Source organism: Acipenser ruthenus, chromosome 13 (assembly GCF_902713425.1).
Source record: "Acipenser ruthenus chromosome 13, fAciRut3.2 maternal haplotype, whole genome shotgun sequence".
NCBI classification, from domain to species: domain Eukaryota; kingdom Metazoa; phylum Chordata; class Actinopteri; order Acipenseriformes; family Acipenseridae; genus Acipenser; species Acipenser ruthenus.
Genome location: NC_081201.1, coordinates 1248974 through 1268271, shown reverse-complemented (window position 1 = coordinate 1268271; position 19298 = coordinate 1248974). Strand labels below are relative to the sequence as shown.

General features: G+C 44.6%; 1 protein-coding gene across 2 annotated transcripts; it reads left to right on the top strand.

Moving 5' to 3' along the window:
* The first annotated feature begins 1118 nt into the window (after positions 1–1118).
* On the top strand, positions 1119–19216 carry nlrc3 (NLR family, CARD domain containing 3). 2 transcript variants are annotated; one of them, XM_034926102.2, is made up of 19 exons: positions 1119–1513; positions 6640–6800; positions 7095–7355; positions 8456–10211; positions 10373–10459; positions 11744–11827; positions 12232–12315; positions 12480–12563; positions 13474–13557; positions 13834–13917; positions 14055–14138; positions 14530–14613; positions 14835–14918; positions 16050–16133; positions 16505–16588; positions 16682–16765; positions 17017–17100; positions 17364–17447; positions 17553–19216. In XM_034926102.2, the coding sequence occupies exons 2-19, from the start codon at positions 6782–6784 to the stop codon at positions 17641–17643; spliced, it is 3306 nt and encodes a 1101-aa protein (XP_034781993.2). In that variant the 5' UTR covers positions 1119–1513; positions 6640–6781; the 3' UTR covers positions 17644–19216. The 2 variants fall into 2 exon arrangements, with proteins under 2 accessions (XP_034781993.2, XP_058891392.1); XM_059035409.1 differs by lacking the exon at positions 1119–1513 and having other exon boundaries at positions 5195–6800.
* Positions 19217–19298: the final 82 nt, after the last annotated feature.

Below are 19298 nucleotides of genomic sequence, written 5' to 3'. Positions count from 1 at the left end.
TCACCCCTGATAAACAGCCTGACACTGTGGCCAGGTATTGTAGGATGTGTGTTAAAGTCTTCTTCCTGAGGGACAGGCTCTGCACGTTTGTCACAGAGCTGTGTGAGTTTCTTTCAGTGTGACTACTACTTTTGTTTTTCACATCATGAAGTTTACTCTTTCGTATGAATGGAAACCGGGCTGCCTCACAGCAAACCCTGCTGCACGGGGAGACCTCCCACGCGGACCAGGGCTCGTCTCTCACCCCTTCATGGGAAACGTCACAGGCTAAGATGGCACTTAGACTTTGCTGCCTAATAATTCTAGTATATCCTAATAGCTCAATCTTTTGGCTTCTATCATGCCTTCAGTATCTGGCAGGTAACAGGAACAGAGGAGGGACTGTGATGACTGTTCCTGATGTCATCACACCTTCTCTTGAAAGTAGGACATTTTGGAGGCGTGTTCAATCAATCTTTTGATGCAGCAGCCTGCATTCTTGACAACTGCAATTAGAGTATCAAAACAGGCCTGCATTGAATACTATAGTTATCCTCTGTAGATTGGAGGGTGAACAGATGTGGAAGTGAATGGTCATCTCTCTTTGGTACATGTAAGTCTCTTTGGTGTATTTTAGGCTGCATATGTGTATTACAGTCGGTACAGTATAGGCAATGCATACTTTTTATTGTGTATTTAAAATACAGAGTGATTGGAAGTGTTTCTCATTTCAATCGTAAAAACAATACATTTTTTTTTCTTTAATCATGAAAGACTAGAGTAAAAACATTTTGACTATCTACAGCTATTTAAAGTTTATATAAACATTAGGATCCCTTAAAAAAAAGGTTTATAAGGTTTACAAAACTTTTTTGTCAATTATTATTAGCTACCTGGCTGTTAGCAATTGTGCTAAACAGCAAATACATCGCAGTCCCGTTATTAAGATCAATTTGAGATTACTTATGTGTTTCATTCGGTGTCATTGGCTGATGTTCGGGGATTCCGGATATACTGACTCGAGTCTCCAAGGTGCAGAACAGGTGAGGACGTTTTGAATACAAATAGGGGTAAAGTAAAAGTAACTGAATTCAAAAGCGAAGTATTTCGACAGGAAGAGAGAGAGAGAGAGAGAGAGCAGACAGACAGGAAGAGGTGCAGCGTGAAAGAGAAATTATGCGGGTTTTCTTTGAAAACGAGTTGACTAACTAACAACCGTTTTTTTTTTTGTTTGTTTGTTTTTTTAAATGAAAATAGTTTATTCTCGATAAACTCGGTGTCCTGCCCGTTCGTAGTCATTCTAGAAAGTTACAAACTTTACCAGCTTCCTCCTGTCCCACCTGCGGACAGTGCTTGCAGAGCTGGAAGTGGAACACGATGCGCGGTTCAACGGTTGCAGTTTAAATTATTGTTGACGGGTTAAATCCTGTCTGGGTTACACGTTACAGTATTGACGAGTTAACGTTCAGCTGCAGGTGTTCCGTTTATCAGGGTTTTCATGGATTTGAACTGTACCGAAGACTGAAGATATCAGGTAAATTCCTGTATTGCTGTTGTTTCCTATTCTTGGGTGTAAATGAGAAACGCTGCATATATTATATATGTTTTAACATAGTATAAGTAGAGTCACATTTATATATATATATGTGTGTGTGTGTGTGTGTGTGTTTGTGTGTAGATTAATACGGAAATAAAAAGTATTCAAAATTAACATATCAAAAATATATTTTATTGACAACTTAAATGTATTTTAAACATAAAATATGGTATACATATTTCACGGATATGTGTACATATTGTGCACAGGTAAGTCACATACAGGGTATTAAATGCTTTTAGGGCCAGTAATTAAATACAGTAAAATACATACTTAACTTATCATAAAAAGCGTGTTTTCTGATTTGATGAATTGAGTGGGTGAAGCGTTATTGGATGTACGCAGTGTTACTGGCACAACCTCGCTCTCCATGGAGGAGGCCACAGATGGTAAAGTACCTACCTATTTCAGTAAGTCTTTTGATGTGTTTTAACAAAATATTCACACATTGCGTCACTTGATATTATAACAGAAGTGTTCTAAAGACTCACAGTAAGACAATAACCCTGCTGTCCACTGAAAAAGTCATGTTTGTAATATCTGGGGACAGTGTTCGTGATTTATTGATTTTTGTTTTTGTTTTTATTGATTTCTGCATAATTGTTACACAAAGTTTATTCCAAGTACGTTGACCTACTTTTTCAGGGCACTGTATAATTAAAACCGCGTCCCTGCAATTTGATGAAACTTGTGCATGGAAACTGAAAGCGGGTGTTCTGGGCCAGTGGAGGAGAGGAATCCCAGCCCCAGTCATTTAGAACAATATTAAAATGTACTTTAGGTTCTGCGCATCACATTCAGAGACTCTCAGCTTTCTTTATCAGCCCTCCACCTTCAGCAGCTGAATCGTTCTGTAGAGCTGGGCTGCAGTCCACCTTCTTTTACCTTGATAATATTGCATGTATTTGAAGATACATGCCGGGGCTGTTTAGCACCTTACCCAAAACAGAGGTGTTTGTAAAAAAACAAACTTGGCTAGTCCAGATTTGTTTGGGGTGCATTTGTAGAAGAGTGGAAGAAATTGACAGATTTTTGTAATGCAATTTCAGCGCTGCAGCTGATGAATCACCATCCAGCAGAACGTGTGCCCTTCTCCTGCCATTTCAATCCATGTTAGGTCTGGTTACACTTCATCTAGCTTGCAGGTTTAATACAGCAGTAGATCCGTTCATTTAATACCGTGGATTTATTCGGCTCGATAACTGCTCATAAAACACAGCACTGTAAAAATGCAATGTTATTGCTCTTCATTTAAACAAACAGAAAAAAATGAATTGAATCAGTAAAGAAATTGAGCTTGAGAAAGATTGAGTTTTAGTGCAGAGGACAGACAACCTTGCAGAAAAGTACTTTTTTAAAAAGGGAGCTCATTATAATGGTAGTGCCAGCGCTGGAGAGCTGAGAAAGGAGTACTCGGACTATTGCTCATTGTTAATGAACCCTTAAGCTCCTGCATTGTCTGTCAGCGCCTGTGAGTGTTAGGGTGTTAGCAGCCACAGCTTTCCTATTATAGAAAAATAATATGCCTGCCTGTTGACATTCTTGCAACCTTCAAGATACCTTCTGTGTTTGATGGGTTTGGGTGCCGGGGGACAGCTCCAGCATGCTCTGTTTCTGGTTGTAAGGATGCTGGAAATGATTCTTCCATAAAAATAATCATGTGTCACCATGCGATAGAGCAGACTGCAGGGATGGGTTAGCAGTTTGGTTTAACTATGAGTTTAATAAGCTGAGCTTGTTACCTACACACTGTGGCTAATCAAGCTTGCAGTAAAACCTGGAATGGGTGGAACTGCTGTGCAATAGGAGTCTTATTTCCATCCCTGGAACTGGTGGCCCATCACAGTGTAAGGAACGCTCCCTGGAGCTCTGTGTGAGCGCAGCGTGCATGTGGCACCAGGCAGCAGGGCACGCTACCCGTTGTGGTGTTGGTTACCTGGAGTGGTTTTTCTGCCCCACTGACAGAGGCTCGCCACCCCAGAGCAGTGGCACCAGCAAACCTCAGCAGGGCGGTTTGCCATCCTTCTACTGAAGCCTGACTCGTGCACATACAAGAGCTGTTGTTACTGAAATGTAATAAAATTACGGTAATACGGTTAGCTGTGCTGCTGGAATAGATTTGTGTTACTAATGTGGAATATCTTGATCACTTGTCTTCTAGTATTAAAATGCATGATACCTCGATAACTCGTGTTATCTTAAAATCCATTTGATTGGTCCCTATTAACGTTCATGTTATTCCGCTGAGATCTTTTGGTCCTTGGCTTGTTTTTTTTTTTGTTTTTTTTTGTAGAGACACTGTTGGTAGACTTCAGATTATATGAATGTCCCATGCATTTTGCTTTCGGGGCAGTGTCTGACTGGTTGTCTGACTGGTTGCATGCACTGGGGCGGATGTATTCAGAGTGCTGCAGCAGTGTGGGGGCTTCCCTCTCTGCAGAGCAGGTATAGCGTGCTGAGACTCAACTTGCAGGCTGTGGTTCACTCACAGCTTGGGTTTCAGCTGCCTGGAGCTCTGCTAGCAGACCACAGACTCATTCAGGCTGCTCTTATGAGTGTGTCAGAGAGTAGCTAGAGGGGCTGGCTTGAAAACTGAAACGGAAGAGTTCATGACCCTGTACTTTTTAAAGTTAATCGATCATTTTTCAAAATAATTAGTTTGGACGTGCTGCAATAAAATTAGAGCACTGTTTCCCATCGGTCATCATCTCGTCTTGCTTTGCTGCCCAAGCAATTAATGAAAGACAGCAGCAAAGATCTGTACCAATGAACAAGCTGGCCACCTTACAGCCTTCCCTGGCCAACGTGGATGTCTGTCATAGTTAGAGGAAAGACGGGGAGGAGGAAAGAAGCCTGCCAATAGTACAAGCACAGGTTCAGCAATAAATGCAAAGACGTTGAAACTGTGTAACAATGTCAATGAGAAATCGGAACTGATAAGCGATTGCTTAAGAGGATATCTAGGGAGCAACCCATTACTTTACCTGGGTTAATTACCGGTATTTATTTTCTTCAGATAACATCACAGAGTGTTGGTAAAGGAACCGTTTCAGTTAATTGTTAATGATGTAGCATCACCAACCCGCATTCACCTTTGTGTTGGAGTCTGACAATACCATGTAAATGCGAGTTTGAAAACTAGGTCGCTGTAAGGCGTCTGTGGTGTGAGGTCACGCACAGGCCATGTCACGCAATGACAGTGGAACACAGAGCTGCTTCTGTATCAGCAGTATATCGTATTGAACCTCACTTTGTTGTTGTTGTTATTATTATTAATATGCTCAATGGTACAAGTGCATGGTTGGGATTAAACTTTGTGTTGCCAATACTTAACACAATTTCTTGAGTTCATCAGAACCTCAAGAGGTCTTCAGTCTTGGCCATGTCCAGAAATATTAGACTGACCAGGACCTAAATCATTTAAATGGACGTACGAAAAAGAAACTTAATAATAGAATTAGACTAATTCTGCTTATCAAAGCTGTGGTTGCAGTAAAGAAATACATGACCTCTTTTATCGTTTACAAAAATACTTTTGAAAAGCCAGCACCAGTGTGATAGATGAAACCGCTCCTCCGTGACGTAGCAGTGCTCAGTCGGCAGAGTTGTGGGTTAGTGGTTGGCAGATTGCTGCATGTAGAGACTGCAGGTCTGTGTGTGCATGCGTGTGTGCGCGTGGGCACTGACATGGCTTAACAGTGGCTTTACAGGAAACCCACAGTGTGCTCAGCCGATCTGATAATTGTTGATATTGATATTGCTGTTGCTAGGATATTGGTTAATAGAATCCCCAAAGACAACGCTCCCTTCTCTAGTCTCTGTGAGCTCCTTATCAGTCCTGCAAAAAAAAAAAATGTAATAGTCTTGCATGCACCAGCAGGCACACCTTTTCTGCTATCTTCTAATGACTCAACTTGGGCACAGGGGAAGCAGAAGTGGTTTAATGTAATGTGAAAATATTGGGTCCTGAGTGGAGTGTCTCTCACAGATAGTCATTCTGTATAGTGTCCCAAACTCTCATAATCCTAAACCCACACAATACGCCATCACCAGACTCTAAAAGAAGTTGGAATGGCCTAACTTATCTCAAATAAATAATTGGTTGACTGTTGTTGGCTAAGTTGCTTGTTGGGGGTAAAAATCAAATTGTGAAGGGGATGCATTCTCTTTGCAGCTGCTTTGAGCTCAGAGCTAGGAGTACTACTGGGTCATTTCAACAGGAACTGGGAAGACACGCTTGCTTGTTCTTTGTTTTAATGTAAATCCGATTATTTTCTTTCTCTGTGGACCGGGGGTTGTGTGACAGCGTTCTCTCTCATATTGGAAATGAGCTGTGTGACACACAGCAAGGTCTGTGCTCTCCTGCAGCAGTAATAACTTCAAACTGAATTGAGTTTGAGTCCCTGGCTGTTTTACTTCATGGGTTGGCCTTTTAAATATTGAAATAGATGTGAGTTACTTACAAGCAATCACAGGACTATTATATTTGTGCACATGTTAATCACAATGTGTCATTACCAAGAAACAGGTGTGCAATCAATAATTACACTCCTTCCTCCATGCACAGGTACTTCATACAAAACTATAAAGGTTACTGTTAATACTGTAATGGGATCCCTGCCACGTAGGAGACCTGTGTAATGTGTTGCAAAGCTCAATTCCTGGAAAAACCTTACAGAACTGATTTGAATTGAATTACTATAATGCAAGTTAATGGGCTGGGGTCCTAGGTTGTGTTTTTTTTATATATATTTTTTTTTTGGGTCACGCTCTCCAGTGATTTTGTCCCACGCCATGCTGTTTAATGATACCACTTTCTCTCCATCTCTCACACACACACACACACACACACTCTGTCTCTTGCTCTGTCTCTCTATCTCTCTCTCACACACACTCTCTGTCTCTCACACACACACACACTCTGTCTCTCTCTCTGTCTCTCTTTCCCCGTCTCTCTCTTTCTCTTTCTCTCTCTCTCTGTCTCTGTCTCTCTCACACACACACACACACTCTCTCTCTCTCTGTGACCCCAAAGAAATGTTTGTAGTTATTTTTTTTTTCAGAAAAATGGAGAAAGGATAAAAAAGGGAGGAGGATTTGTGACCCATAACTAGAAAGTACCTTTGGAAAGTGCACTCCTGTCCAGTATCTCCTCAGACTGACCACCCCTCCCCCCCCCCCCCCACCCCCTCCCCGTACCAGCAGATGAAGATGAAAATGGAAGGTATGTCTGTATGTCACAATTCCAGCCAGCATTCCCACATGGCTTTGAACTGGAGCCAGCCCAGCACCCAGTCTTCAGCTTCAGAACAACCTTATTCAGGCATATCATTGATCAGGAGTTTGATGTTAAATAAATAGCCCTTTTCTGCCCCTGCATTAACAGCTCCTGTTAGCAAACCTGCAGATGCTTGCGTGACTTATTCACGCTGTGAGGACTAGTGCAGTCAGTTCAGAGTAGATTTGTGCAGTTTCCCATGCGTGCGCTCCTCAGTGAAGCCCTCCTGTCGCTCCACAGGCGTTTGGATTCACAGATACCGGAAGCAGCTCGTGAGATCGATCTCGGGGCCCTTCCTGGAGAACATCGTGAGTCACGTGAGGAAGCTGGAGCTCATCAGCCGTGACGAGGCCTCGCAGATCCAGGAGGCCGGGCTGCTCTGCGAGAAGGTGCGGATCGTCATCGACATCCTGGCCGGGAAGGGAACCCTGGGCTCCGAGACCCTCCAGGCCTTCATCGAGACCACCAACTCCCAGCTCTACCTGCTCATCACCCTCTACGGTGAGCCCCTCGCGCCCCACTCTGCTGGTGCCTGGATTCCAGTACTCTCCTTGATGCAGGCTCACCGTTCTGCACTTCACCAAGTCAGATCATTCACTGTGTGGTCCAGTGGTTAAAGAAAAGGGCTTGTAACCAGGGGGGCCCCGGTTCAAATCCCACCTCAGCCATTGACTCATTGTGTGACCCTGAGCAAGTCACTTAACCTCCTTGTGCTCCGTCTTTCGGGTGAGACGTAGTTGTAAGTGACTCTGCAGCTGATGCATAGTCCTAGTCTCTGTAAGTCGCCTTGGATAAAGGCGTCTGCTAAATAAACAAATAATAATAATAATTCACACCTCTCTTTGTTTAATGCAAAAGAGGAGAAAAAAACCAAGCTAAGGCTATGGCAGTGCAACAGTAACATTCTCAATTTGTAGAGACGCAGCCGGTGTTTTACAGGGAACTTCACAAGCTTAGCTCTAGCTTGGGGATTGGGTCTCTTTGGAAATGTTTTCATAGCGGTGCTTGCATCTTGTTTACCAATTGTTAGCGCCCATGAGTTAGAGCAACAGATATATGTGACAAAAGTTTCAAAGTTTTTGTCAGCTAGAACCACATCAAAGGGAAATTGAAGTTTGCTTTTGAGGGGGAAGCAGAAGTAACAGGGGAAGAGAAAGGTAAACTACAGAACAAGTAAAGCACAGTTGTTATTTTACTCACTGACATACATTAACTGTGCTCCTTTTCCTCTTTGTGCGGGAAACATTCAATTCCACATCCTCTTTTTGTGCAGGTCGCTGAGGCATACGAGTTACTATAAAAAAAAATAACCATTCCATTTTATTATACACAGTTTGATTTGCTCTTTCTAGTACCGAGATGGTGATCTATAAATGGTAAAACTGGGTGCGCCGTTCATGTGCAGCTCAGTTAGTGTTTAAATGTAATCTTGCAGGTCTGCTGTGGTCATGAGACATATTTTCTATTTTCTAATCTGTTTGGCCAGGATTTTTTTTGTCTGCTGATATATTTTAAATGCCTGCTGTTAGAATTTTTAAGATGGAGGAAATGGTCTTGTCTGCCCATGCCCTGAATCTCCCTTGTGTTCTCCTCCTTGGCAGACCCGATGGTTCAGAAACACGTGGAGGTTCTGCAGAGCCGATACGGGACCTGGATGGAGCAGGGGCTGCTGTCGGAGAAGCCGTCCCTGGACCGACTGAACAGCCTGCTGCTGGTGGAGGGGCTCTCGGACCTCCAGCAGAAGGAGCACGATGTCATGCAGATCGAGGCCACCAAGGGCACGGTGAGGCAGAGTGCCAAGCCCATCGCCCTGGAGAAGCTGCTGCAGCCCGTGACCAGGGTGAGCATGCCCCCCCGCATCCTGCTCACGGTGGGGGTGGCCGGCATCGGGAAAAGCACACTGCTCAGGCTCTTCATCCACCGCTGGGCGAAGGGTGAGATCTACCCGGACGTGACCTTTGTACTTCCCTTCACCTTCTGGGAGCTGAACACTTACGAGAAGCTGTCGGCCGAGCGGCTGGTCAGATCGGCGTTCCCCCACATGGCAGAGTCCGGTCACGTTTTCAACGGGACGGCCCGCGTCCTCCTGATCTTCGATGGGTTGGATGAGTTCAAGCCCACCCTGGATTTCTCGGACACGATGGCCTGTACCGACCCCAAGAAGGAGGTGCCCGTGGACAATCTGATCACCAATATAATCCGGGGAAACCTGTTCCCGGATGCGTCTGTCTGGCTGACCTCTCGGCCCACCGCGGCGGCTCAGATCCCTGGGGGCCTGGTGGACAGGATGACAGAGATCCGAGGCTTCACCAAGGCAGAGATCCAGGATTTCCTGAACCAGCTTTTCCAGGACAGAGAGCTGTCCTCCCGGGTTTGGTCCCACTTGAACTCCAGCAAGGTCTTCAATGTGATGTGCTACATGCCCTGCACCTGCTGGATCGTGGGCTCCACCCTCGGCTACCTCCTCAGGAGCGGCACCCAGGATGGACAGGGCTTGCCCAAAACCTGGACTGAGCTGTACTCTCACTTCTTTAAGATGGTGGCGGAAGGGGATTTGCAGAGCAAGGACAAGGAACCCCTGAAGATTGAGCAAGCCTTCGGCAACAGCAGGAAGCTGATGGCAAACCTGGGGAAGCTGGCCTTTTATGGGCTGATCAAGAGGAAGTACACTTTCTACGAGCAGGACATGAAAGCCTATGGGATCGACCTGCCCTCGCTCCAGGGCAGCCTCTGCAGCCGTGTTCTTGTCAAGGAGGACTCGCCGGTCTGCACCGTCTACTACTTCGCCCACCTCACCCTGCAGGAGTACCTGGCCGCCACCTTTTACTACACGGCTGCCAAGCGGGCCATCTTTGACCTCTTCACGGAGAACGGCATGTCCTGGCCCAAGATCGGCTTCCAGAACCACTTCAAGAACGCCCTGCAGAGGGCGCAGCAGTCCGAAGACGGCCAGCTGGACATCTTTGTCCGTTTCTTGTCGGGGCTCCTTTCCCCGCATGTGGTCAAGCCCCTCTCGGGACTCCTGCTGCTAGCCAGGGATGAGCACAGTGGGTACCGAGGTCCTGCCATATCTCTCCTGCAGGGCTGCCTCAGCACGGGCTACACCGTCTCCCTCCGCGCCGTCAACGTGGTGCACTGCCTGCAGGAGCTGCAGCACATAGAGCTGGCCCGTACCGTGGAGGAGTCGCTCCGCAACGGCAACCTGGCGGGCAAGCTCACCTCCGTCACCTGCTCGGTGCTGGCCTACCTGCTGCAGGTGTCTGAGGAGTGCGCGGAGGAGACCAACCTCTCCAACTGCCTGAACTACAGCATCGTCAAGAGCCTGCTGCCCCAGCTCCTGTACTGTAACAACCTCAGGTATACAGCGGGGCGGGGGACTGTTGTATCACTACACTAATTCATGGCACGATATATGCTTACTTACAGGGACATTGCTGGAGGGCACAATATTAATTGTGGGCTTAGTGTGATTAATCATTTTCTCTCATCTAACAAGCTTTTCATTTTTTGGTTTCCAGATTGGAAAATAACAATTTCAAAGATGACGTCATGGATTTGCTAGGCAGCTTGCTGAGTGCCAAGGACTGTCACATTCAGAAGATCAGGTCTGTCTCCGGAGCTTTTAATCCAAAAACTATCCAAGAGCTATGGTTGAATGTGCACTGATTCCAGACTTGGGGAGCCTTTCTCCCCACTCAAACGCGTGCATTGAGATTCATTAAATACAAAAAAAAGTATGGACAGTTCACCAGTAACAAAATCATTTGAATAGTAAGTTGCAGTGCACACAGGTTCACTTGTTTGGTCTCAGTTTGAGATCTGGACTTGGCAGTCTTATCAACACACACTCCTTGAGGTGTGATTCAGAACCTTTTCCAGTCCTAGCCCCTGGCATGCATGGTCCCTGCAGTGATTCTGAGTGGTCATGCTATTAGCATGTAATTACCCATTCGGAATACATTAACCTACTTGTCATCCACTCGCTGTTGTCAGTCATGCCATTACGTGCGCGTTGTGACTGGGGGCTTGCTGAAGTGTTTTTACCTATCAGATATATGTTCTGCGCTGAGCTGCTTCTTGTTACCAGAGAAATATGGCTCAACAGATGAGGGGCTTACTAAGGTGTAAGGCTCCATCAATAAGATCAAGATCATTATTGAGTTGTTGGGATTGAAATCTGCTCTAAATGCCAGCGCGCTCCGGTCTGGGAGAGAAACGGCGCCCTGCAGTGAATCTGTGTTCAGACGTGACGTGTGCGAAACACAGACCCAGCAGCCAAGTCCAAATCCAGGCTATTTCCGGCACGGATGATCTGCATTCATAATGTGCACATTTTAACCTTTAACCACTACAGTACCAGCTGGAGGGAAATCAGACAGTAATTTCTGCAATATTCATTAAAGAGCAATATTACTTTTTCAGTGTGGACGCCGCCTGTCTGTTGGCAGCTGCCCCTGCCATTTGTCCCACTTTATCACGTTTAACTGCTTCTGTGGCCTCTGTGTTCTGGTTGACTCATCCATTAGACTGTGTAAAAATGTCAGCCGCATGCGTTTGCATGCACATACTGCTCGATTTGACCAATATAATATCTACACTCCATGTTTGTGTTGTGTATATTGCCATCCTTTAATTAATGCAAAACGTTTTAATGAGCGCCTACAAGTGCAGAGACACCCCCCAAATATGATCAATATCTCAGAAAGACATGCTGGGGACATTCTTTTTACACCCCCCAAAAATGAGTTTGCTCATCAGTGACTGAAAGGACTGCTGTGACATTCCCTGTGGGTCCACTCTTGGAGTCTAATTTGGAGAGTCATGAGAAACAAGGTCATATTTTTGCAGTGTCATAACGAGCGCTGCTCCCTTGTGTTTGATTCCCGCAGCCTCGCTGAGAATTCCATTGGCAACAAAGGAGCCAAAGCCATCGGCCGGTCTCTGATGGTGAACAGGAGCCTCACTGCACTCGAGTAAGTGCAGCACACCTCTGCAGCATGCCAAACCACAACGGATCCTACTTCTAGTTCTCCTTGTTATCTCAGCTCTCGCTTTCAACAATACAAGATGCGTACGCAGTAAAATGTGTATCTATAATAATTAATTCTAATAAATACACTGGAACGTATACACAATTTATATGTATTTTGTATATAAGTTTATGCCTTTATTTAAGTCGTTTTTAACCATTGCTTGTTATCCTTGTGAAATACATATGTGGAATAACGTGTGTTCTACCACGTAGAGGAAGACGTCTGTAAAGACAGTGAAATGCGACAGGGTATGCTAAATAATGTTGAGACCACATTTTAATTCACAATGTAACAACGTTGAGCCTCCCAGTCCTAATTAACAGATGCTTTATTGTTCAACACAGCCTCCACAGCAATAACATCGGGCCGAAGGGAGCAAAGGCGCTGGCAGACGCAGTCAAGATAAACCAAGGACTTGTATCGCTCAAGTAAGTGATGGCTGGAGGACGGTACAGCCAAAGACAATCAATACAGACCTGTGATGTGAAAAGCAAAGAGGATCACTGCTGTGACTGCAGCGTAGCGGATCCTGTGTGGTTGGGAGGGAGAGTTCTCTGCTGATCAGCCTGTGTTTTGCTCTTTTTCTCCACAGCCTCCAGAACAACTTCATTGGAGAAGAGGGGGCCAAGGCAGCAGCTGAGATCCTACAGTCCAACCGCAACCTCTGCACCCTGCAGTGAGTCGCTGTCTGACTCTCTCTCTCTGTCTGTTTTGAACCCTTTTAATCACATGTGAATCGTTCAGTAATTTTCGCTGTAGTCCTACTCACAGGCCACATTTACACAAGGTAGTTAAACCAGCTGGCATGCTTTAGGAAACTGAATTTTACTGTGAATTTTCACCTTTTTTTTTTTTTTTTACTTGCCTAACCATTAATAGAGAGAGGTATTTTAGAAAGTAAATGAGACAAGGAAATATTTCTAGCAACAAAGATTCAAGGGCAGTTTCCATCTCCATGTGGTAGGTTGCTGAATAGAAATAGATTTGCATTGTGCTAAATAGAAGGTCATTTAAAAAACAGCAGGACAGTAAAAAGCAAAGAACACTGAGCACACAGTGAGAGAAATGCAGGTGGATTGATATCTATAACTTCACCAAGTGCACCATTACATTTTTTAATTCTTGGCAGTTATATGTTTTGTATCACAGGACGGTAAATTCTGCTTACTCTTATAAGGCCCTTCATGGTTTTGGGTCTTTATATTTCCAGGAGCTGTTGGCACCTCATGCTCCTGGTCCCACCCTGAGATCAGCGAATGCTGAACTTTTGGTAGTTCCTAGAAGTCATCTAAAATCCAGAGGGGCGAGGAGGGCCTTTAGTTCTGCTCCCTGCCTTTGGAACCCCGTCCCGAGTCATATTAGCAATGCTGGCATAGTCAAATCTTTTAACTCATATTTTAAAATGTATTTGTTTGAGCTTGCTTATGTTTGAGCTAGGTTGATTGGCCAGTTGCTTTTTTGAGTTTTTATAGTAAAGCGTCCTGGGGTGCTTCTCATGAAAGGCGCTATATTATTGTAAATGCGCTTGTAGCTTTGCCCTGTGTTGGTATTGCTCGTGCAGCTCACCTCTCCTCTGTGTCTCCCAGCCTGCAGAAGAACTCCATCGGCCCGGAAGGAGTGAAGCGCATTGCGGAAGCACTGAAGAACAACAGGAGCTTGAAAGAACTCATGTGAGTCAATCACTCAATAGGGATTGTCTGGGTGGCGTTCCAGCTTTAAAGGTGCCCATAAGCAACGAGATGATAAGACTACCTAGATGGGGAAAGGAATACAACAAAAATATACACTGCACAGCGATCAGGGTGAGAAAGGGATTCAACCCAATGGTTCAAAAGCCAAACAACATTTGTTTTTAAAAAGCCACTGTAGTGTAATTCAGGGTGGAGTATCTGACATTGCAGGCCGTGTCTCCTTCCCCTCTCAGATATTCTTTTTTTTCTTTTCAGGCTCTCCAGCAACCAGCTTGGAGACAAGGGTGCAATTGCACTGGCGAAGGCTCTGAAACAGAACCACAGCCTCACCACTCTCGAGTAAGTAGCAGAAAGGTTTCAAACAACCCATTGGTATTCCATTGCAAACCCACAGCAGGACCATCAGCAGCAGACAGTTTGCCCTTGCTGTGTGACCAGCCATTAACTGCGCTTTTTGTTTTTGTGGTTGTTTTCAGCCTCCAGAGCAACTCGATCAGCAACAAAGGGGTGACGGCGCTCACCGAGGCTCTCAAACACAACAGGGGACTGATCGACTTGAAGTGAGTATGCCAACCAACCGACCAATCGACGATGCATCCATCCACCCATTCATCTCCGTCCTCCACCCATGAGATGGCTTTTTCAGCTTGACGGGCTTCAGAGGGAAACCTGCAGTTCACTGGAGAATGTTTTGGCTTTCACTCTGCCTGTCTGCCTGCCTGCCGCTGTCTCTGTTCTTCCAGAATAAATGGTCTCCCCTCCTGCTTATAGAAACCTTGGTATGGGGTCAGCGAGAAGTTGGAAGGTCTCTTGGGAGCATTAGGATTTAGGAGCAATTTAACGTTATCAGATAAACACATGTGTCTTTTGTTCACTATGCATGTAAATTTAGCATGCAGCTAAAAGCTTTGGATAGCGGCCCCCCTTAAATGTGTGTTTTTTGTGTTTCAGCCTTCGCGAGAACTCAATCGGGGTGGAAGGTGCAAAGGCGCTCGCCAATGCACTACTAGAAAACGGCACACTGAGAAACCTCGAGTAAGTCACACAGTCAGCAGTACACCGCTTCCCAATTTGAACAGAACCGTCTGTTACAGAATCAATCACGTCTAAAGACATGTCTGATATTTTCCTGTACTTTAACATTTACTTTATTTGTACCCTTTATCGAGAAGCCCAATCAGCCCCCTATGTTTTAAATGGCTGTAGACACTGTTGCCTAACCCTAACCCTGACCCTGCCGTCATGTCACCTTCCAGTTTGACTGCTAACCTGCTGCACGACGAGGGAGCCAAGGCCATCGCAGGAGCAGTGAAGGTGAACCGAAGCCTCACCTCCCTGCAGTAAGTGACCGTCGAGGCTCTGTTCTCCTGTTCTCCTCTTCAGAGTTGGGGTGTTTAGAGTTTAAAGTTGTATACGTGATCCAAAACGATGATGTTGACTTTAATGTAATTAATTTAATATTCAGCGCTATGCAAGGTCTATTCCATACTTTATGAACATCAGTGTTGTGCACATATAGTCCTCTACATTACTATACCATGGTGGTCATTTATTTTAAACTCTGTTGGACTGCTGCTTAACGTGACATTCCAAATATGTTAACATTTAAACGTATAGGAAATTAAACAGCAACCAACTTCAGCAGCCCTGCCCTGGTGATCTTTGGATTTCAACTCGCCTGACCCTCGTGGGGGCAGCAATGTCAGCAAAGCTGCTGGGAGTTCAGTGTACCAGCCTGGTTGTTAAGGAAATGGGAAATAATTCCTGTTATTCAAGCACACTCTGAGTTGACCTTTTCTATGGAGTTCCATTCCCAAAGGTGCTGTATTCTGATCAGGGACACTTTTGAACGCAGTCAGGTATCCAGCAGGATACCTTTTTTGGAATATGCATACCTAACCCCATGTGCATTAAACAGAAGACTGCTTGACATTTAAAAAACAATAAAATCATTATACAACACTGCAGCAGATATGACACTTCCAATATAGAGATTTTCATCACTCCTTCAAACCGCTTTTTTGTGCTCCAATCTGTTCGGGATCAACTTGACATTAAATTCCCTTTTAAGAATAACTGATTCAGTGCTAGAAAACTCAGGAATGAAAAATGCACCTGCCCCTGCGCTACAGATGCTCCATTTCTTTGTTTACTTTCTTGTGAAACTAGCCTATTAATGATGACTCTAATTTATGTCCATGGGTTTCTTCTGTATGGTACAGGTTTCAATGTCTTGGAATCCCTGAATAGGTAATCAAGTACATGCAAAAGATCTTAACCAGCAAGCCATTTCACAGCTGCAAAGGGGTACCCCCAAAACATTCATTTACCACCAATGCAGACAGAACGAGGGTGGCACATTTATTCTTCACACATCACAATGGGTTTCTGCAATAGTTTTCGCCAAGATGTGTGGGACAGAGAGAGAATCAACGGCTGCTCCTGATTGTGTTCCCTTGTCTGTCTTTCAGTCTCCAGTGGAACTTCATCAAGTCGAAAGCTGCGAAAGCCCTGGCTCAAGCACTACAGTCCAACAGCAGCCTCCAGAGTCTTGAGTAGGTAGCTCTCACTAGCGCCCTGTGCTCTCTGCTTGCGCCTGGACAGTACAGGATGCAAGAGTTATTCTTGGGACTGTTGTGTATTAAATTAATATATCATCAGAATGCAATGAGCTTGAAAGGCAACCCCCCCCCCCCCCCCCCATCAAACAACAGTTGAAATGATGCAACGTCTATCCCATCTTCATCTATACTCGGTCACTATAGAAAGGACCAGATTTCCTAAGGTTTTTTCCCCGGTTTTCCAAAGTCCAGTTTTTTTTTTTCGCTAATCTTGACCTGGCGCAGAAACCTTCCCTTAGTTAAAAGGCCGTCATGTGTGTCTGCATCAGCTCAGCCAGTTCAGTTCAGATTGTGTGTGTTTGCAGCCTGCAGGAGAACTCCATCGGGGACGAAGGGATGGTAGCCCTGGCAGGCGCTCTCAAGACCAACACCGCCCTCACCATGCTCTAGTGAGTCTGTTTCCTATTCGGGGGGGGGGGGGGTCTGGGAGGGGATGGCCTCAGACAGCCAAGGGGGGCTAACCGCACGCTGCTTGTCTCCAGTCTGCAGGGAGTGTCGGCGGGTGTGATGGGAGCCATTGCCCTGGCAGATGCACTGAGGGTGAACAAGACCCTGCACACTCTTGAGTGAGTACCTGCGCCTCATAATTCTCCTTCTACAAGAACTAATTTATTGTACCAAAAAGGGGTGTCATCCCACATTATCAGTTTATTAGATGAAGCCTTCATTTGCTCTGTTCCCATTTGAAACAAAAACAATTCTTTATCTATATTTTCTTTTTTAATTATCTTAAGCTTTTCATGAACCTCTTGCCTTCCCGAAGTTCTTTCTTTCTACCCTCAGTTTAATTATATAATAATTGTTCTTTTCTGTCCAGCCTGCGCGGGAATTCCATCGGGATGGAAGGAGCCAAAGCAATGTCCAACGCACTAAAAATAAATGGCACACTCAGGTCTCTAAAGTAAGTGATTAGGCTCTGCCTCGCTGTGTCTCTTCTCTGAGACAAACATCTAGTTAGCCACGATCCGTTGTGGGCTTTCAATTAAAATGGGGGCAATAGCAAAAATAACCCGGCTGTAATTAAAGGCGTCTAAATAACCATCTCCATTATATTCTAATCAGAAGGCCTGACAGTTTAACTTTCAGATTTTTTTTTTCTCATATTGCACGAACATTTTAACCCATGCGAGGATGTGCTTTTAATATGCCTTCTACTTTCAACAGTCTTCAGGAGAACTCACTGGGGATGGATGGAGCCATATTTATTGCTAAAGCCCTCACTGGAGACCATCGTCTCACCTATATAAAGTAAGTACTTGTGACATAAAGTAGGTTACGACAGGCAGTGCATTTGGTTTCATTACAGTACACGCAGCGAGCTGTTTAACTCTTTCATGCCTCATCTTGTTCCAGTCTTCAAGGTAACTCGATTGGAGAGTCTGGGGCGAAGATGATTTCTGATGCCATCAAAACAAAGTCGCCCAGCTGCGTGGTGAAGATCTGAACCGGGCTGGACGACCTGCGTGGCATCGGTTAGGAGGTGCGATGGCGTTCTGTCCGGGGATCCCTCAGACTAGGTTAAGTCTTATCTGCTGGCTGATTCGGTTGGGGTACCTTGAATCAGTTCTGCTTGGAATCAGCTCAGGGAAAGCATGGAAAGGATGGGACCCTCATAGCCATAGACCCTGGGTGGAGGTGTATGTTGATGGGGAGTCCGAATGCTGCACAAGCCTGCTCTGAGAATAGACTGAGAACTTCAGTTCCCAAGTTTTCTGACTTTTATCATTTTTTAACTTCCCTCCACGTACACAGAAGCACCTTTAAGGCACTGAAAGCAACTTGGCAGACCCGGTTCACTGTCCAGGCGATAGACCAGCCCCCTCTGGAATGACTGCTATATAGCCTCAGGCTGCCCCGTTATGAGATACCTTCCAACACTTTGTAGCCCCTCTGCCTGTGTGGGACAGAGAGCAGCAGAGGACGGAGAAGCTCATTCTGCGCACACATACAGAAAAACTCCAGCAAGCGCCATTATCATTCAGACAGAAGTCCCTGCGCAAGTCACAGAGCTCAGTCTGTAACCCGTATCAGCGCAACCACAACAGAAGCAATTCTGGGGAGTTCAATGGTTCACCATCTGCCTAGTTTTTTGAATGTAGGTCAGATAGATGTTTGATTGGTTGTTTATTGTTATTTTATTCATTTTCTAAATGTCTCAGTGTAGATGACCTTGTAAATGGATGTCACTGTAAATGAGTGGACTGAAAAATATATATATAAATAGACATTGCCTGGTGTTTATTCATCCAGGTAGCATTCCACTGCTTCTATTGAAAGCATACAAATACCAGACACAATCTTCTGGAACGTCAATCAGTTACTCGTAAGTAATACAGAATCACACTGTGTATTCACCAACACACAAGGCTCTTTGCATTCCAGCTTCCTTCATGCATGTTAAAACCGGCCTTTTATTCAGTGCAGTAAAATTAACTTTTCTTGTTAAATCGATTGGGGGGGAAACTATTGTTTGGTTCAAGTGAAACTAATAATGGCACAATGTACCATCATGCTGTCAAACGTTAGATACCATAATAACATGAAAAAATATCTCTTTTAGTGGCCGGTGGGGCATTTTCCCCCTGGATTGTCAAATACATTTACTCTGATTTCTTTCAGTATTACTAAATATCTTACCATTGAGTATTTTCTAGTTATTAATGCGGTCACTTTTACATTTTATGTACTGGTGTATTGAATAAAAAATGTGTTTCAATTGGGCATTAAACATGGTTTCACATTGTATTGTATAATGCTATTCAGCAAGGCAGTGTGTCTGCCTCCGACTATTAATTTGGCAGGAAGTCCGGGCTGGTGCATCTCTCCCGTTTCTTAACGGGAGCTTGCATTTTTTTTTTCTTTAAAAAGAGATGCGCTCTTTGTACATGTGTGTTAAATTTATATATATATATATATATATAAACAGTAAAGTACAAAATATATTATTTGTAATAATCAGTGTTATGTAAAAGCAAATGTTATAGTTAGCATTTTAAAAAATAAAAATAAAGGATACAAAAAAAGTTTGTATTTAAAGTAGTATGGTTTCACGATTGATTTGTTTTTAAACTCTAATGCCGACCGGAAAGAAAGTAACTC